The 14997-nt window shown below is 55.8% G+C and overlaps 1 protein-coding gene across 1 annotated transcript; it reads left to right on the top strand.

The window, feature by feature from the left end:
* Positions 1-16: 16 nt before the first annotated feature.
* ENH_00059740 (Ubiquitin domain at the C-terminus, related) lies at positions 17-13504 on the top strand (the record flags this gene model as incomplete). The annotated part of the gene is given in 15 exon segments (XM_013577060.1): positions 17-2248; positions 3005-3099; positions 3325-4381; positions 4440-5033; positions 5039-8263; positions 8615-8785; positions 8924-9023; positions 9897-10976; positions 11128-11995; positions 12169-12256; positions 12478-12598; positions 12757-12820; positions 12982-13048; positions 13199-13276; positions 13412-13504. Coding segments are annotated over 15 exon segments (9933 nt in total).
* Positions 13505-14997: the final 1493 nt, after the last annotated feature.

Genomic DNA, 14997 nt, shown 5'->3' with positions numbered 1-14997 from the left:
GCCGTCCTTTTAGCCAATGGAAGGTATAGGGGGTTCTGCAGCATCTGCTGCATCAGGAGAAGCAGGAAGTGCTGCAGGAGAACCTCCACGTGAGCTGGAGGGAGTTGCAACGGGGAGTCCTGCAACTGCAACTGCTGCTGCTACTACGGCAAATGGTCGGCAGCAGGGGGACTCAACTACCGGAGGAACTGGATTATCTGAACATTTTCAGTCGCCTTGCTCCACGCAAGCGACGCAACGCTGCGTCCCAGCGGCAGCGGCGGAAGTGACGTCATCACCACCTGGAGGGTCCACAACGGCGACGCCGTCAAACACCCCCCGAATGCCTTCCGAGGTGGAACGGCTTCGACATTTCTTGGTGGATGAAAGCGTCCGGCAACAGCAGCAGCAGTTTGCGGAGCTATGTATGCGACTTGCGGCGCGAGCTGTGCAGCAGGCCCACACGGTGATTGCAGCGGCTGCACATTCATCCGTGGAAAGCGACCCGCTACAAGCAGCAGCAGCAGCAAGCAGCACCCTTGAGATAAGCAGGTCACTGGCTTCCGGAGGTATCGCCTCCACAACCCTTGGGGTGCGTCTGCGCGCTGCTGCTGCATCTTTTGACTGCGATGCGGCGGCAGCAACGGCGGGGGGCCAAAAGGGGTTCCACGAGGCGGGGACGGCCTCGGGATCGGCAGATTCGACTTCTGGAGCAAGGGGCGCTGCCCATAGCCCTAGCTGCAGCCACAAGAACGGTGGAGGCAGCGGCAGTGGCGGCGGCAGCGGCAGCAGCAGTGGCAGCGGCAGGGGCGGCAACAGCCACAACTGTGGCAGCAACGGCGGCTGCTGCTGCGGTCTTGGTGGCGCCGGCAGCCGCGGCCGTAGCCATGGCAACCTTTTAGGCGATCTAACGGACGGCGCAGGGCGCGCCTTTGGCAGACTGGCGGGAGCAACAGTGCAGGGAGCAGCAGGGGGAACGTGCGCAGTGGATGCCGGTGCCAGTGGGTCTGATGGAGCAACACAGACAGCAGCTGCACCAGTAGAATGTGAAGCGGCAGCAGTTCCAGCACATAGATCTTCGCTTGCCGGGGGCCGTCGCCGGATCTCGATCAACAGTTTGACATCCACTGCAACTGCATGTGTGGAGGCCGCAGCAGCTGCGGCGGCAGCCGCAGCTGAGAAGCGCCTTCAGCTCAATTTGTTACGACTGAAGAGCAACAGCAGTTTGTTGATGACAGGATCTGATATTCGGGTACTGCTGCAATGGCGACAGGAAGATGTGCTGCTGTACGAGCAGCACGAGCTGCTCAGGCAGATCCACGAGAGAATCCTGCGGCTGCAGCACAGGCGGAGGCAACGTCTTCATGCGCAGGAGCGCATGCAAGAGCAGCGCGGCAGCTTCCTTCCACATGTACTGCTGTTGGACAGCCCAGTGGCTGTTCTGTCGCCTGTTAAGGAGGCAGCAGCGGCAGCAGCAGCTGTAGACCAGCGTCAACAGCAGCTGCGCCGCTGCCGCGAGTACCGCATGCTGCATTCCTTTGCCGTGCAGCAGCTTCTGCAGCTGTTACTGCTCTTGGGCCTACCACACTTTGCGGCGAAATTGGCACTTGCAGATTTGTTTGAGGAAGCTGGGCTTTGTGCCTTGGGAGCCATTGGCCAGAGAAGACTAGAGGAATGGGAAGCAGCACACGCGATTGTCGCCGCCGCTGTTACAGCTGCCGTTACTGCCACTGAAAAAGCGGCTGACACGTGCCCTAGGGATGCCCTGGCGTTAGGCCCTCCGAATGGCCACGAGAAGGGCAGTACTGAGGCTGACCCCAACAGCAGCAGCAGCTGCACCACCTCAAGTGCTCCAGCAGCTGCGGCGGTGAAGCCGCCGCGCAATGCATCAGATATGGCTGCAGCAGCAACAGCAGCAGCTGCCGCTGCTGCCACTCAGTTCGGTGGCTGGAACGGATCGTGGTTCATGCCAGAGTCAGCGGCAGCAGCTGCTGCAACGGCAGCAGCACAGGCAGAAATCGCAGGTCTTACGGAAGCTGCAAGAACTGCAGCATTGTCAGCGGCATCGGAGGGTGCGGTGTTGCGTTGCTGCGCCACAGCAGCGAGACTGGCCGCAGCAGAACAAGGTGGTGGGACTGGGGGAAAAGCCTGCAACGGCAGCAAGCTTACGTTACCCCTAATGCTATCGCGTGTGTCTTACGTGCATTACCATTCTCTGCCACTCTCCGCTCCATCGGATTGGATGTCATTGCAAGATGTCGCGCACTTGGTAAGAAGCGGCAACTGCAATTTTCACGCCGGCATCGGCAGTAGTAGGGTGCTAGTTGCGCCATATGAAGGCGTTGTATCAGCATTTTTATGAAGCCGTGGTAGTAGCGAGTAAAGCAGAGCTATTTGTTGTGCCGCCCGCACTGGGGGGATAGCGGCGGCAGTTGTATTATTGACGAGAGGTGCACGCCACGAAAAGTCGACAGGGGCTTCACTGTGTTTTGCACAAAAACTGTAGGAATGCTTAGGCAGCTTGGTGGGAAGCAGCTGTAGCGCTCGTAGTGTTAGCTTGGATTTTTAGGTGCACAACCACTAGAGCAGCATTGCAAGCGGGAACGGAGCGCAGCAGCAGGTGAAGCGTCAGGACAGGCAAGGGCACGCGGGTGGCATGTGATGGCCGATAGAATAGCATAGTGGAATGAAAATAGCAGAGGTACAAGGAGAGCAGTAGCTAGGGGCGTAACTGTAAATGCTGCGGCATCTTGGCGAGCAGGGACAAAGGCAGAAGCAGCAGATGCGACTGTAGCTGTAGCTAGCTCCGCAACCGCTCTATGTGTTTGCGCTGCGGCAGCTTGGTGAGTAGTAGCAGTAGCAACTGCAGAATGCTGCATGGCGGTGGCCACAGTTCGGCAGCAGCAAATGGTATAACGGTAGCAAGACATATGATGGAACGGCGGGCTAGCAGCGGGCCCAGCAGCAACGCAAGAGCAGCAGCTTGTGCTTGTGGGCATGTGGGTGTCGTGTTGTTCCGTTGCAGCTCTCCTCACCGAACGAACCATCTCTTGAGCCATTGATGCTGGTCCTTTTGCCTCGCCGGCTGAAGTATCCTTGTCAACATGATGATACTTCGAAGTATGTTCCCATATCTGTGTGAGCGGGTGCACCCGTGACGTGCTTTGGCCTTTTCTTGTGCGTTAGTATGACTGATCGCATTAGCATCATGCATCTGGGTCCCGCTTGCCGCGGTGTCTTGATCGCTAGTCAGAGCGCCAGTTGCAAGGCTTTTGCGCAGCAGTGTCACTGCCGAAGGGCGTCCTCATTGGCGACCACTGTTGCTGCTGATGTGGATTTGCACAGACAAGCCGTGGTGGTTGCCCACGGTCAGGCTATCTGTTTGGCTTCACCTCTGCTGGTGGAGGCTGTGGAAATCGCAGCAGCAGCAGCAGCAGCAGGGAACGCATTGACCGGCGAAGGTGCAGCGGATAAGGCGCCTTTCTTGCTACCCGGTGTTCAGCCACGAAACCGCGGGACGGCGGCGGCGGGACGTGGTGTGTGCCGGTGCGGCAGCTGCTGTTTATGCAGGAGGAGCAGCAACGGCTGGCGAGTTTTGGGCCCAGGCACCGCAGCGGTGGAGAGCAGCAGTATCAGAAACTTAATATCCCTTGGTGCGTGGGAGAAAAGTTATCCCACTTTCTCGGTGAGGGGACTCTTGGTTGTTAGTCTGATGGCTCAGAGGCATCTGCTGCTGAAGGCAGCGGCAGGAGCAGCAGCGAATGCGCTTGCGGCTGTTGCTGCTGCCGGGCTGCGCACGAAACAGATTGTGCTGCAGTCCAATGAGCCCCCTCTGCGGCGTTTTTTTAGGCTGCGGCGCTTCTTGCAGCAGCAGCGTTCGCAGCGGCGGCAGAGGCAGCAGCAACAGCAAGAGCAGGATCGCCAAGAGCTACAGCAACAACGACAACGCCAACATCAGCAGGGGCATCAGGCGCAACAGCCGCAGCAGCAGGAAGAGCCACAACACCAGGGGCAGGGGGAGCAACGCCAGCCGCTGCAGCAGCAGCATCAGCCGCAGCAGCAGGAACAACAGCAGCAACAGCCGCAGCAGCAGTTTCAGCAGCAACTACATTTACAGCCGGAAGAGCGGCGGCGGGAGCAGCAACAGTCGCAGCAAGAGCTGCAGCCACAGCAGCAACATCAGCGGCTGTCCCAGCAGCAATCAGAGCAGCAGCATCAACGGCAACAGCGGCGACGGCAGCAAGAATCGGACGCACTTTCGGGGGACGAGGAGACCTTGCTGGCTGCTGACATAGGGACGGCGGCCACGGCTGCTGCTGCTGCTGCAGCAATGACAGATAGGGACTTTGTCGGGCGTCCTTCACGGATGCATTGCGATGGCTGCAGTTTGATGTGGCTCCGGGTTATCCGCGAGAGCAGCAGTAGTAGTGACCACGGTTGCAGCTGCTCTTTCGCCGCAGCTGGGTGCCAGGGGGGGACCCCTGGAAGGGGTTCGATTGCGAATCGGCAGCATCGACAGCAAGAGCAGCAACAAGGGGAGAAACCTGATTGTTCGGGTGAAACACAGACGGGAGACAGTGCCAACACGGCAGCAGCAGCAAAAGGCAGGGGTACCTCAAGGCGAATGTCGACGACGGAGGCAACAATCGCAGCAACAGCAGCTCAGCCGCTCCGGTGTAAACGGCCCTTACGAGCGGCGGCAGCAGCAGGAAGAGGCTCTGCGGGGTTGCAGAGCAGTCCGACGCCGTCAGGGAGACGCAGCAGCAAGAGACTGGCAGCTGCGAAGGGAGGTGCAGGTGCGGCAGCTGGCGTTGCTGCGCGTGTCATTCTTCCCATTGCGCGGCCGCAACCTCGCAGATCCAACAGCAGCAGCGGGAGCGGAAGCAGTAGCAGCAGAAACGGTAGCAGCAGTAGCATTACAGCTCTGCCAAGGGACGGCGGCCGCATTGAGTCAGACACGGCAGCACCGCCAGAAGCAGACAGACCTGGCGATGATGCAGTTGCCGTTGGTGCTGCAGAGTGGCCTCCAGCCGAAAGTCTTCAGCTTGGATCGCTAACGATTGTAAGCGTCCGACAATGGCTGCGTCACTTGACCGGCGAGTCGCTGGAAGATCAACAGCGAAAACAGCAGCTACAGCAGAAGCTGCCATTAAGTGCAGCGGAGAGCCACCTTTACGCAGTTGCCGCGAGGAACCGCTGCGTCATGCCAAAGGAATCGTTGCCGCTGCTGCTTTGTGTCACGAAGAGCGACAACCTACCGGGGATCCCAGGGGCTTTGGGCTCCAGTAGCAGTTGCAGGAGGGGCAACAACAGCAACGGCAGCGCAGCAGCAAGAGTAGCAGCAGCAGCTGCAGCGGATGTGGGGTCGTCAGAGCTCGACGCTGCTGCTGCTGCGGTGTTTGCAGATGCTGGAGTTGCCGCGGCACTTCCAGTTGCCGGCGCAGCACCAGACCGTGGGCTGTCGCAGCGAGCACCGTCGCAGCGCCTGGGCGATACAGGCGAACCAACGCAGGGAGCGGGGGACACTGCAGCTCGCAGCAGGAACTTTATTATTCCCAACAGACACGCTGTGCTGTTTTCTTTACGTGGCCGTTGCATCAGTAGCAACGGCTTGGCAAATACTAGCAGTAGCCAGGATAACTCCAACCCACGTGGAAGGGTGGTGCCAAGTGCTGCTGGCAATAACGGTGCCTGCTTCAAACCATGCGGCTGCATCTACCGTTGCGTAAACGGCATCAGCGGCAGCTTCTGCGAGGGTGTTTGCAGCAGTATCGAGAGCTGCTGCAACGATACAGATGCCAGTAGTGCCCTCAACTTGAGCAATAGTAGGGCTGGCTGTAGAAATGGCATTAAGGTGTTGGTTGGCTTCGGCCCGCCATTCCCTGTAAGCGTCCAAATCCATTTTACACGAGAGACTGAAGGGTCGCGGGTACAGAAGCGCTTGGCTGTGTTACTGCGCCTGCAGCAACAGCAGCACCGGCAACAGCATGCTCACATGTCCCAAGGGCAGCAGCAGCCAGTCAGTGAGGTTCAGCCGCAGCAGCGTCGTCGTGAACTCTACCAGCGCCACCAGCACGAGGATTTTCACCAGCAGCAAGGGCTAGGTGCTCGGGGAGAGCAGCAACGCAGGCGCTTTCTACAGGCCGTGGTGCAACAGCAACAACTGGTACAGCACCACAACCACATGTTGGATCAAGAGGAGCCAAGAACACTGCACGAGGCTATTGCACTTGTCTTGAGGCAGCAGCAGCAACAGCTGCTACATCAGTACATGCAGAGCGAGTTTTGGGGGTCATGCGTTTGTGTATACGCTCCGACTAACATCTTGCTTCCCGCAGAGCTACAGTTGCAGCTACGGCAGCAACAGAGGCTGATGCAGGCCACAGCAGATGCTTTGGGAATTAGAGGTCGTGGTGCAGGGGCTGCAGCAGCAGCGGCTATTGCAGCTGCAGCAGCTGCGGGGGGGCGTCCGTTTGTTCCTAATGGGTCTGCAGAATCAGCAGTAGAAGGAGTTATCACGGCGGGCATCCCAGGCGTCGCGATTTTCCGTCCCGTGCTTACAGCTGCTGCGCTGGCGGCTGCTGCTGCGCCTCCCGTTGATGCTTCTGAGGATCCCGACGGAGCTGCTGCCGCTATCGGTTCCATTGGCGGAGCAGGGAGGAGGCGTGCACCGCCTTTAGATATTTTTGGGGACGTCCAGTCGGGGTTCGCTGCTGCTGCTGCACTTCTCCAGCAGCAGCGTATCAACGTGTTCTGCATGGAGTCTTTCAAATTACTGCCTGTCACTTCGCTGTCGTTACTTGCTCGGCAGCAACAACTGAACCCACCACAGCAGCAGTGCCAGCAGCAACAACTTCTGGACTCAAACGGGACCCAGATATTGCCTATTACTTCTGCTGACGACCAAGAGGACTGCGAAGAGCAGCAACAAAAACTGCAACAAGTGTTACAGCACCTGCTGCAACACATGCAGGAGCAGCAGCAGATGCTCAAGGAGCTGGTTTCTTCTCCCTTGCTTCTTGATATGTCTGACCGTAGCAGCTACCCTCCCGTAGAAGAGCAGCAGCAGCAGCAGCAGCACCTCCATGAACCGTCTCTTCCCCGCACACACCCGCGAAGGATGCAACGATGGCCGCGACAAGAAGCAAACGGCAGGGGTCGTCGCAGGCGCACGAGCAGCCACAGGTGCAGCAGCCACAGCAGCAACAGCAGCGCGGAGCAGCAAAACGAGATGAGCCCGAGCATATGGAGCAGCAGCAGCAGCTGCACAGCATGCAGCGACAGTGATACTAGCCCCTTCTCCATTACGATGGAACCCGGCGGGCCCTCACCCATGGGGAGGGCAGCCGCAAAAGCAGCGGCGCCAGCTCAGGGATGTCTTCCGTCGTCTTTAGTGCTGCCATTGCGGCCTCGCTCGCAGCATCACCAAACTAGGACGACAACGGCAGCGGTGGCAATGGCAGCTGCAGGACAGGGTCGAGGCAGCCCAGAGGATCAGGATTCTCCACTAGGTAGTGCAACGCCGGCAGAAGGGACCAGGAGAACTCACAGGACAGCTCCGCCTCCTCCCCAGTCGAAGTGTCTCTCAACTCCTGAGCCTCCATCGCCGCTGGCATTCCCTCCAGCAGCACTGGCAGCGCGGAAGCGGCTTGCTGCTGCAGTACTTGCTGCGGCAGCAGAGCTCAGCAGCAGCAGCAGCAGCAATAACAACAACGGCACTAATACAACCGCAGCAAACTCTCGAGAAGCCCCGCCGTCTCCATCCTCCACGACAGGCAACGCGTCATGCAGCAGCAGCAGACCAAACAAACACCGCAACAGGGAGGGCGGGCAGGTCCTTCAAGACGAGGTGCAGGAAAAGAAAGAAGAGGACATGCGCCAACAGAAGCAGTCGCAGCGTGAGCAGCAGCATCATCTACCGCGGTCGCATGCTTGTGGTGGCAGCAAGCGTGAGTGCGGTCTCTCATCTCTTCCAGAGCAGCAGCAGGAACAAGGAGTGCAGCATCGGCTGGTGCAACAGCAGCAGCACACTGTGGTCATCCCCCTGTGCAGGAGATATGTTCATATCCCACTACTGCGACAGAAACCACTTCTAACTTTCACAGATACACGAGAGGCCATGCTAAACTGCTTGGGTTCAGAAGCGCCGAGCGGACAGCAACACTTGACGGGGAGGCAGCAGGAGCAGCAACAACAGGGATCTAGGCGATTAGGTTTGTCTGCGGCTCTATTGGGGGAAATTTGCTGCTTCTTGACGCTGCCAGATTTCTTCGTTTTTAGACAGGTTAGCGAGCAGCAGGTGCAGCATCGCAGCAGGAGCAGCAGTCGTAGGAATGCGTTTTTTCGCTTCATGTGTGCTGCCCACTTTAAGTGTCAGTTTGTGTCCGTGCGGGTATGTGTACGTGCCCCCTGTGGCGGCTATGGCGGGTGCTTGCTGTCAGCGAGTTGGGGTTTTTGTATAAACTGAATGGGGGAAGTAACTTTGTGAGTCCTCAGAATCTTGGCCACCCACTGTGTAGACCTCATGTTGTCTGTTCTTTCGGGCTATTCCATGCCGAAATCGTTCACACGCACCATTGATTACACGTCCATTTCTAGCTTTTTGAATCTATTCTTTCCCGTCTCTCTTGTTCAGGTCTGCCGGGCGCACTGCAGTGCAGCTGTTGTGCATCGCTACACGAGTATTTTGCGGTTACGGGAGGAGGATCTGGAGCTGCCACGCCTAGCAAGCTACCTTCCACTACTGCAGCTGGCCAGAGAGATTGACTGCAGCCTGATCACCGTACCAGGCTCCGTGTCGCCACTAGTGAGGCTTCCATTGGACCTGACTGGAAAGCCAATTGTGCTTGTGTTACTGCTGTAGCACAGTAAGCTGTTGCTAATTCAGCTATTGTAGTGCTTGTTGTGACCGCTGCTATTAGTGCTGCTGCTGTTGCGTCTGTAGGCTATTCAGTTTGTAGCGGCGGTGAGCGAAGAGGCGCGCAAATTTACGTTTTCGATCGCTGCTTATTCGAATTTGGCCAAGTCAGTGTCGAGAGCCTTTGGTGAGAGCAGCAGCGTACACGTTGCAGCATTGCTGCCAGACTCCAGTGGTCTCTCTGCCGTTCATTCTGTTGGCTGGTTCTTGGGTTTCTCCACACTTCGCGCGACCTTGCGGGCGTATACCTGTCCTTTGTGCGATGTCCTCACTTCCGCATCATTTTGCCTGCGCTTTATCTGTCAGTTTTCTCTTTGTTTTTCCGATCCCTTTTTACTCCTCTGCAAAAGCGCTTGCTCCCCCTCTTGGTTTTATTCTTCCGCTGTTCCTCGTGTGCTTTTAGTGGGGTTTGTAATTGCTTCATTGCATTATTTGGCTTTTTCGCGTGTTCCCATGATTTTCGCCTCGTTTTCCTGTTGCCTTCTGGCCATTCCTTATTTGCTCCACCTTATATTGGAATATGTTCCCCACGAATATGTTTTGTGTGCTATCTGTATCGGCTTTTGCTTTCACTATCATCCCCTCGTTTTTTGTGTCACCTCAGCTTGTATGTCTCCAAGTGGCGGCATCGGTTTACATGATCCCCATTATGCCAGGATTCCTTCACAATCCTCTTCGTTTGTATTGTGGAATGTTGTGTACTTTTATACTTAATACTTCCGTATATTGCTTTCTTTTTTCGTATGCGTTGTTTCTGTGTTTATGCCTGTGGCTTCACGTTTTTGTGTCTTTGTAATTCTCGTCGGTATGGCTAGTATCTTGCTCTAAACAACATCATTTGTCCTATTTTCTCGGCATATCCGTTCTTGCCGCTGCTTTCTATAACGTGTGTTTTGCTGTCTCTGCTTGGCTTGTCTGCATGCTGCTGTAGCAGAAGTTAGCTGCATCATGTCGAATTGCTAGCTTCGTCCCGCGCAGTTTTTTGCTTTTGCTAATGCAGGTAGAAAGCCAGAAGTGGTTATATTGAGTGAAGAGCAGCAGCCGAGCCCCCCTTCGGCGCCCTCTTACCCAGGAGGGGAGCGCCATTCCCCGCAGCCTCCTCCGAACGATGAGCAGTTGCAACGGCCATCTAACGTGCAGCAAAGGCATCGGCAAGAGGAAGAGCAGCGCCAAAGCGAACGATACGTGCAGTTGCAGCAACATTTGCAGAGGGAGCAGCACGAGCGACAGCAACAGGGCCAACAACGGGAACACCAGCAACAGCAGCATGAGCAGCAGCAACAGCAGCAGCAGCCGCTCGTGCAACGGCAGCACGACAATCAGGAAGTTTGGGGAAATCGACGCCAGCAAGGACAACCCAGTCATATCGAGCACCAGCAACAGCAGTGGCAACAAGAGCATCTCGCACGGCAACAGCATCTGCAGTGGCAGCACCAGCAACAGTATCACCAGCACCAGGGATACCGGCAGCAGCAGGAGCAGGTAGGCCAGGGCAGCACTCCTCATCAGCTCGGGAGCTGGACACAAATCCCGGCTCAGCCTCAGCAGCAGATAAGCCCAGCACAGCAGCGGCAACTTCAGCAGCTGCAGTACCTTTTGCAGCAGGAGCAACCACCTCAGCCGCAGCAGCAACAGCAAGAGTCAGTTAGGAGTAGTGTCATGTCAGCTCGCGAGCCAGGATTGCAGCGACAGCAGGAAGTACTGCCGTTGCCTGTCGTTGCTTCACGCAGCGAAATGCAGCAGCGTCAGCATTCTTGGCAGGAGCAGCAGCAGCAGCAGCAGGAGCAAACGGATGCACAGCCGCAGGCCTCGCCGTTAGTGCATGAACAGATGCCGGTGGCTGAGCAACAAATACAACAGCGCGGTGTACAGCAAGCAGAGGTGCCGGTGCCCCACCACATGTTTATGGACCGTTTGCGCGCCTCTCTCTTACTTCCCAGGCTAGCGTCCCTGTATGCACCCGATACAGCTGCGGCAGGTTCACCCTTGGCGGCCGCTGCCGCAGCAGCTGCAGGTGCCACGGCAACGAATTTCCTGCTACCACTCCTCAGGCGGATAAGTGAAGTCGGAGGTTCTCATGGTGAGGTGGCTATTTAGTTGTCTGCCCTCTTTTTTGTTGTGTCGCCGTTGGCGCATCAGGGTGTTTATTTAGCGTCTTCTTTCTGCATATTTTGGGGTTTGCGCTACACATGCGTAAACTGTGGTGCTGCAGTGCCTGTCGTTCCCTGCAGCGCTGCAAACACTGTTGCTGTTGGAAGTTCTGGAGGCGCACCATATGATGAATCACGAGCCACATCAGCAAAACCCCTTTCATGATGAGCAGCAACAGGCTGAATTCGCCCAACAACATATTCAGCTTCAGCAGCTGCTACAGCAGCACTTGCAGGAGCAACTCCAGCAGCAGCTGCAGCAGAGCGTCCCTGCCCTGCCACGGGATGCAGCGGCAGCGCCAGGTCAGCAGGAGCAAAATTCACCGCAGCAGCCACAACCTGAGCAGCATCTGCAGCAACGGCGGCAGCAAGGGCAGGAGGAGGAAGCGCCTGGTCTGGCGCGTCAGGCAGAACCACCGTCGGGAACGGCGGATGCCAGGCCACACTTCCTTTACCAACAGTTTCTAGTGACGGGTCAAAGACGTGCCCGGATTACGCCATCGTCCCTGCAGCAGCGGTTGCAGCAACAGCATCAACAGCAGGAACCGGAACAGCAGCAGCAGCAACAGCGGCAGCAACAGCAGCAGCCGAGCAGCCCTGCAGCAACAGAAGAAGCTTCTCCGTCCCCAAGCGGTTATAGAACGCCGGCAAGCGAGACTCAGCGGCAAGCCGCAGCAGCAGCAGCTCGTGATGCTTTTGACAGTGCTGTTGCCACTGCTGGCGCAGGAGCAGCAGGTGATGTGCCTGCAGGAATACGAATGTGGGATGATCGAGGGCTGGTTGGGGGATTACTTGGTCCTTCGTTGGACGGCAGGAGTCTACCTCCAGACATAGCAGCAGCAGCAGCTGCAGCAGCTTTAGCAGGGCATATGGCTCAGCTTGATGTTTACGTACACGGCCTTACACCAAACCCCCTCACTTATCGGATGCCACTAGCTGTGCCATTCAGGTCAGTAGATACGCAGTGCATAGACATAGAGCGGGCTGAACAGTAACGTGCCAGCATGCAGGTGCTTGTGGTATCACGGCTAGTAGCTGAAGAGGCAAGTTTGCTCTTCAGTGGGAATAACGGTTAATGAGGAGGACATAGAGAATAGCTCAAGAGTGCCATTTCCCATGCAGGAAGCTGATGAGGTACTACAAGGACCAGGCCGGCCTGCGTGACGACGTTGTGGAGTTTTTGTGGGTCAAGCGAAAGATTGTTACGAGAGTAAGTGCGCATTCCGCAGGCTGAGTGTCCATTTATATGAGCTATGGGTTCATCTAGGGCCGAGGCGTTCTTATGGTTCGTAGCATGTGGAAGACAGTGTTTGTGCGGCTTGCAGCCGGGTCGAAGTTCTCAGAATAGGCCAGTAGTAGCGTGCATCTGGCTGTTGAAGAGGTATGGAGCTCAGTAATTTGGGTTTGGAGGGTTCGTGTATGCTCTCTCAGCTCTTGCCGGATTTGAGTCCCTTGGATTACGGTATGCAGCGGGGACAGCTGCAGCTCTATGCTGAGTCCAGGCCATCTCTACAGTATGCCCAGAAGGTTTGGATATCGCTTTTTATTGAAGGTAGGTGCGACCAGGGTTTTTGAGCAACGCATTGAGTGACCGTAACTTGTAGGGCCAAAGATTTAAGGGGGATTATTCACGGTTTGTATTTTAAATCTCGCACACGGATATTAAGGGACACGTTTGAGAGTTGAAGGCTGACGATTTGTGATTTGAAGGCTCTGAGGAAGCACCATATCTTCCGCGTCTTCGTTTTAATGCAAGCATGATGACGCCCTTTTCGTAAGTCCTGAGCCACTTGTGTATAGGAGCATTTGTATGGACGATTAGCTGTAAGCGGTGTTTATGGCCCAGCGGCTCGAAAAGTTTAGAGAACAAGCCAGCTTACCGCCAAGTTGCCCTACCTCTTTCGATGCTCTCTTCTGTGGTCCATGTGTGTACAGCCGTCTATCTGAGAGCTATAGCAGGAACGTAGGCGTCGATGAGGGAGACTTACTGCTATTCTATTCAGTACGTTGCCTGGTGCGGGCGTTGCCCATGCTGGATACGTTGCAGTTGCTGCTGTTGGATGTAACCAGGAGAATGGCTTGTATAGTAGAGCATGGCCGGCATACTGCACCGTCTGCAGCGTGGTTGTTCTTACCCCTTTTCCTGTTGCAGCGGGAACAGTATACCGTGCAAATTAACCTGAGCAAATGCCCGCTGGACTATGACATCAGGGAGAACGACGTGGTCAAGGTCAGTCCGCTACGGTAGCATCGACAGTTTTAGCGTTCGTCTGTTGCATTTTCGTGTTGTACTTCTTATGTTAGAACATGTTCATCTTTATTGGTGGTGTTGACTTTGATGACTTAGTTTCAGCTGATGTTGCAGGCGGAGTTGAGGCCGGGCGCAGCTATTCCGACGGCGCTGGCTGAGCAATATGAACAGGCCCGGCGCCAGCAGCTGTACCGCCAGCTACGCTAGCTGCAGCAGACTGTGGCGGCAATGACAGCAGCGTTTTTGGCTGCATTAACACAATTTTGGCAGCCCTTGTGACTGACGTGATAGTACTCCGGCTACACCAGCAGCAGCGGCAAAGGGATTCGGTTGTCGGCCAATTGCAGCGGCAGTTTTTGATACCGCGGTTACCGCGTGCAGAATTGCTACGGGTGAAGTCCCGGAATCGCGCAGGTGCATTATTATTGCGTCCCTTTGTTGGTTGATTTTTTAAATGATCTTCTAATTTTTTTGACTTCCTGTTTGTCCCAATTCCCACTTTGAAGCGTTGAAACCAAACTGATGATCGCTTCTTTTTCAGTACAAGGAAGGCCTCCTTCAACCATTTCAAATTTTTGGCTTCAGTTCAGTACTTTAACTTTGGTATTGAAATGTGCGTTCCCGAATTGGCCGCAGAGACGCTGAAGACAGAGGAGGGAAGTAGCTGCTGAACAGGCGTGGAAGAACACTATCGTCGGCAGCAGACGTTGCAGTGGTAGCATCTGGGGTGTTCAGGCAGGCGTTGCGAAGCGTTTTCGTTGTGTTTGGGATAACGCTCATTGGCTTTCAGCCAAGGTGCAATGCTGGGGCTCACCTCTAAGGAGGAGATGCTAGTTAGTACCTCTTAATAGGTAATCTTTTCAGCAGCTGCTTTCCTTCCCTGGCGTAGTGCATCCACGGCTTCAGATTACTTAGAGGGTTAGCACATGAGATGGTTCGACGAGCTGTAGCCAGTGGAGGACTTACAGGACCTCAAAGTCTGGTTTCGCACACGACGATGTCTGCGGCGATGGTAGACATGGCGAGGAGACCACAGAAACACCAGTGTAAAAAGTTGCTGCTTTAGAAGCCGCTGCAGCCCTAGTGGTTCAGCCAACAGTGGCGTCAGTGGCAGCCACAGCGAGACCATGGCAGTTACAATAGAAGCAATAGTACTTGCCACGGCAGTTACTTCGGTGATCTCTTCAGCACAATGGCAGCCATAGTAGTAACTACGGCTGCTTCAGCGACGGTGTCGGGCGGTGTGAACTATAGTTGCGGCGGCTGCCAAGCTCAGAACAACGCGCCACAAGTTTACTACAAGGCTTTTCAGTTCGTAATTTAGTTTTGAGTTAACTACGTTCAGTTTGAGGTCCCGTCTAAGGTCCAAGCGGCTGCCTCTTCGGCTGGTACCGCCACTCTGCCTTGGCTGGTGGCGAGCTCACTGCCTCCCCAATCATGAATCCTTGAACTAAGTGCCTGTAATGCCGAAATGCACGGGTAAATGGTTCTACTATTGGAGCTGTAGCGGCTGTTGTTGCATGCAGCAGGAGCAGCAGCAGAGGCTTCTGGCGGCGCCTGTAACTGAGGCTATTTGGTTGTTGCTCAAGCTTATGGCAAAACTAGATTGGCGAAAACAGCGTAACGATATATGTGAAGGACGCGGCTTCATTCGTTAACCCTTAACGAACATCAGCGGCAGGAATCAGCAGCAACCTGCT

The sequence above is a fragment of the Eimeria necatrix genome, genomic scaffold (genome assembly GCF_000499385.1).
Source record: "Eimeria necatrix Houghton genomic scaffold, Enh_scaff50, whole genome shotgun sequence".
NCBI lineage: Eukaryota > Apicomplexa > Conoidasida > Eucoccidiorida > Eimeriidae > Eimeria > Eimeria necatrix.
Note: the sequence above shows the minus strand (reverse complement) of the source record. Positions and strands in the feature narration are given on the sequence as shown.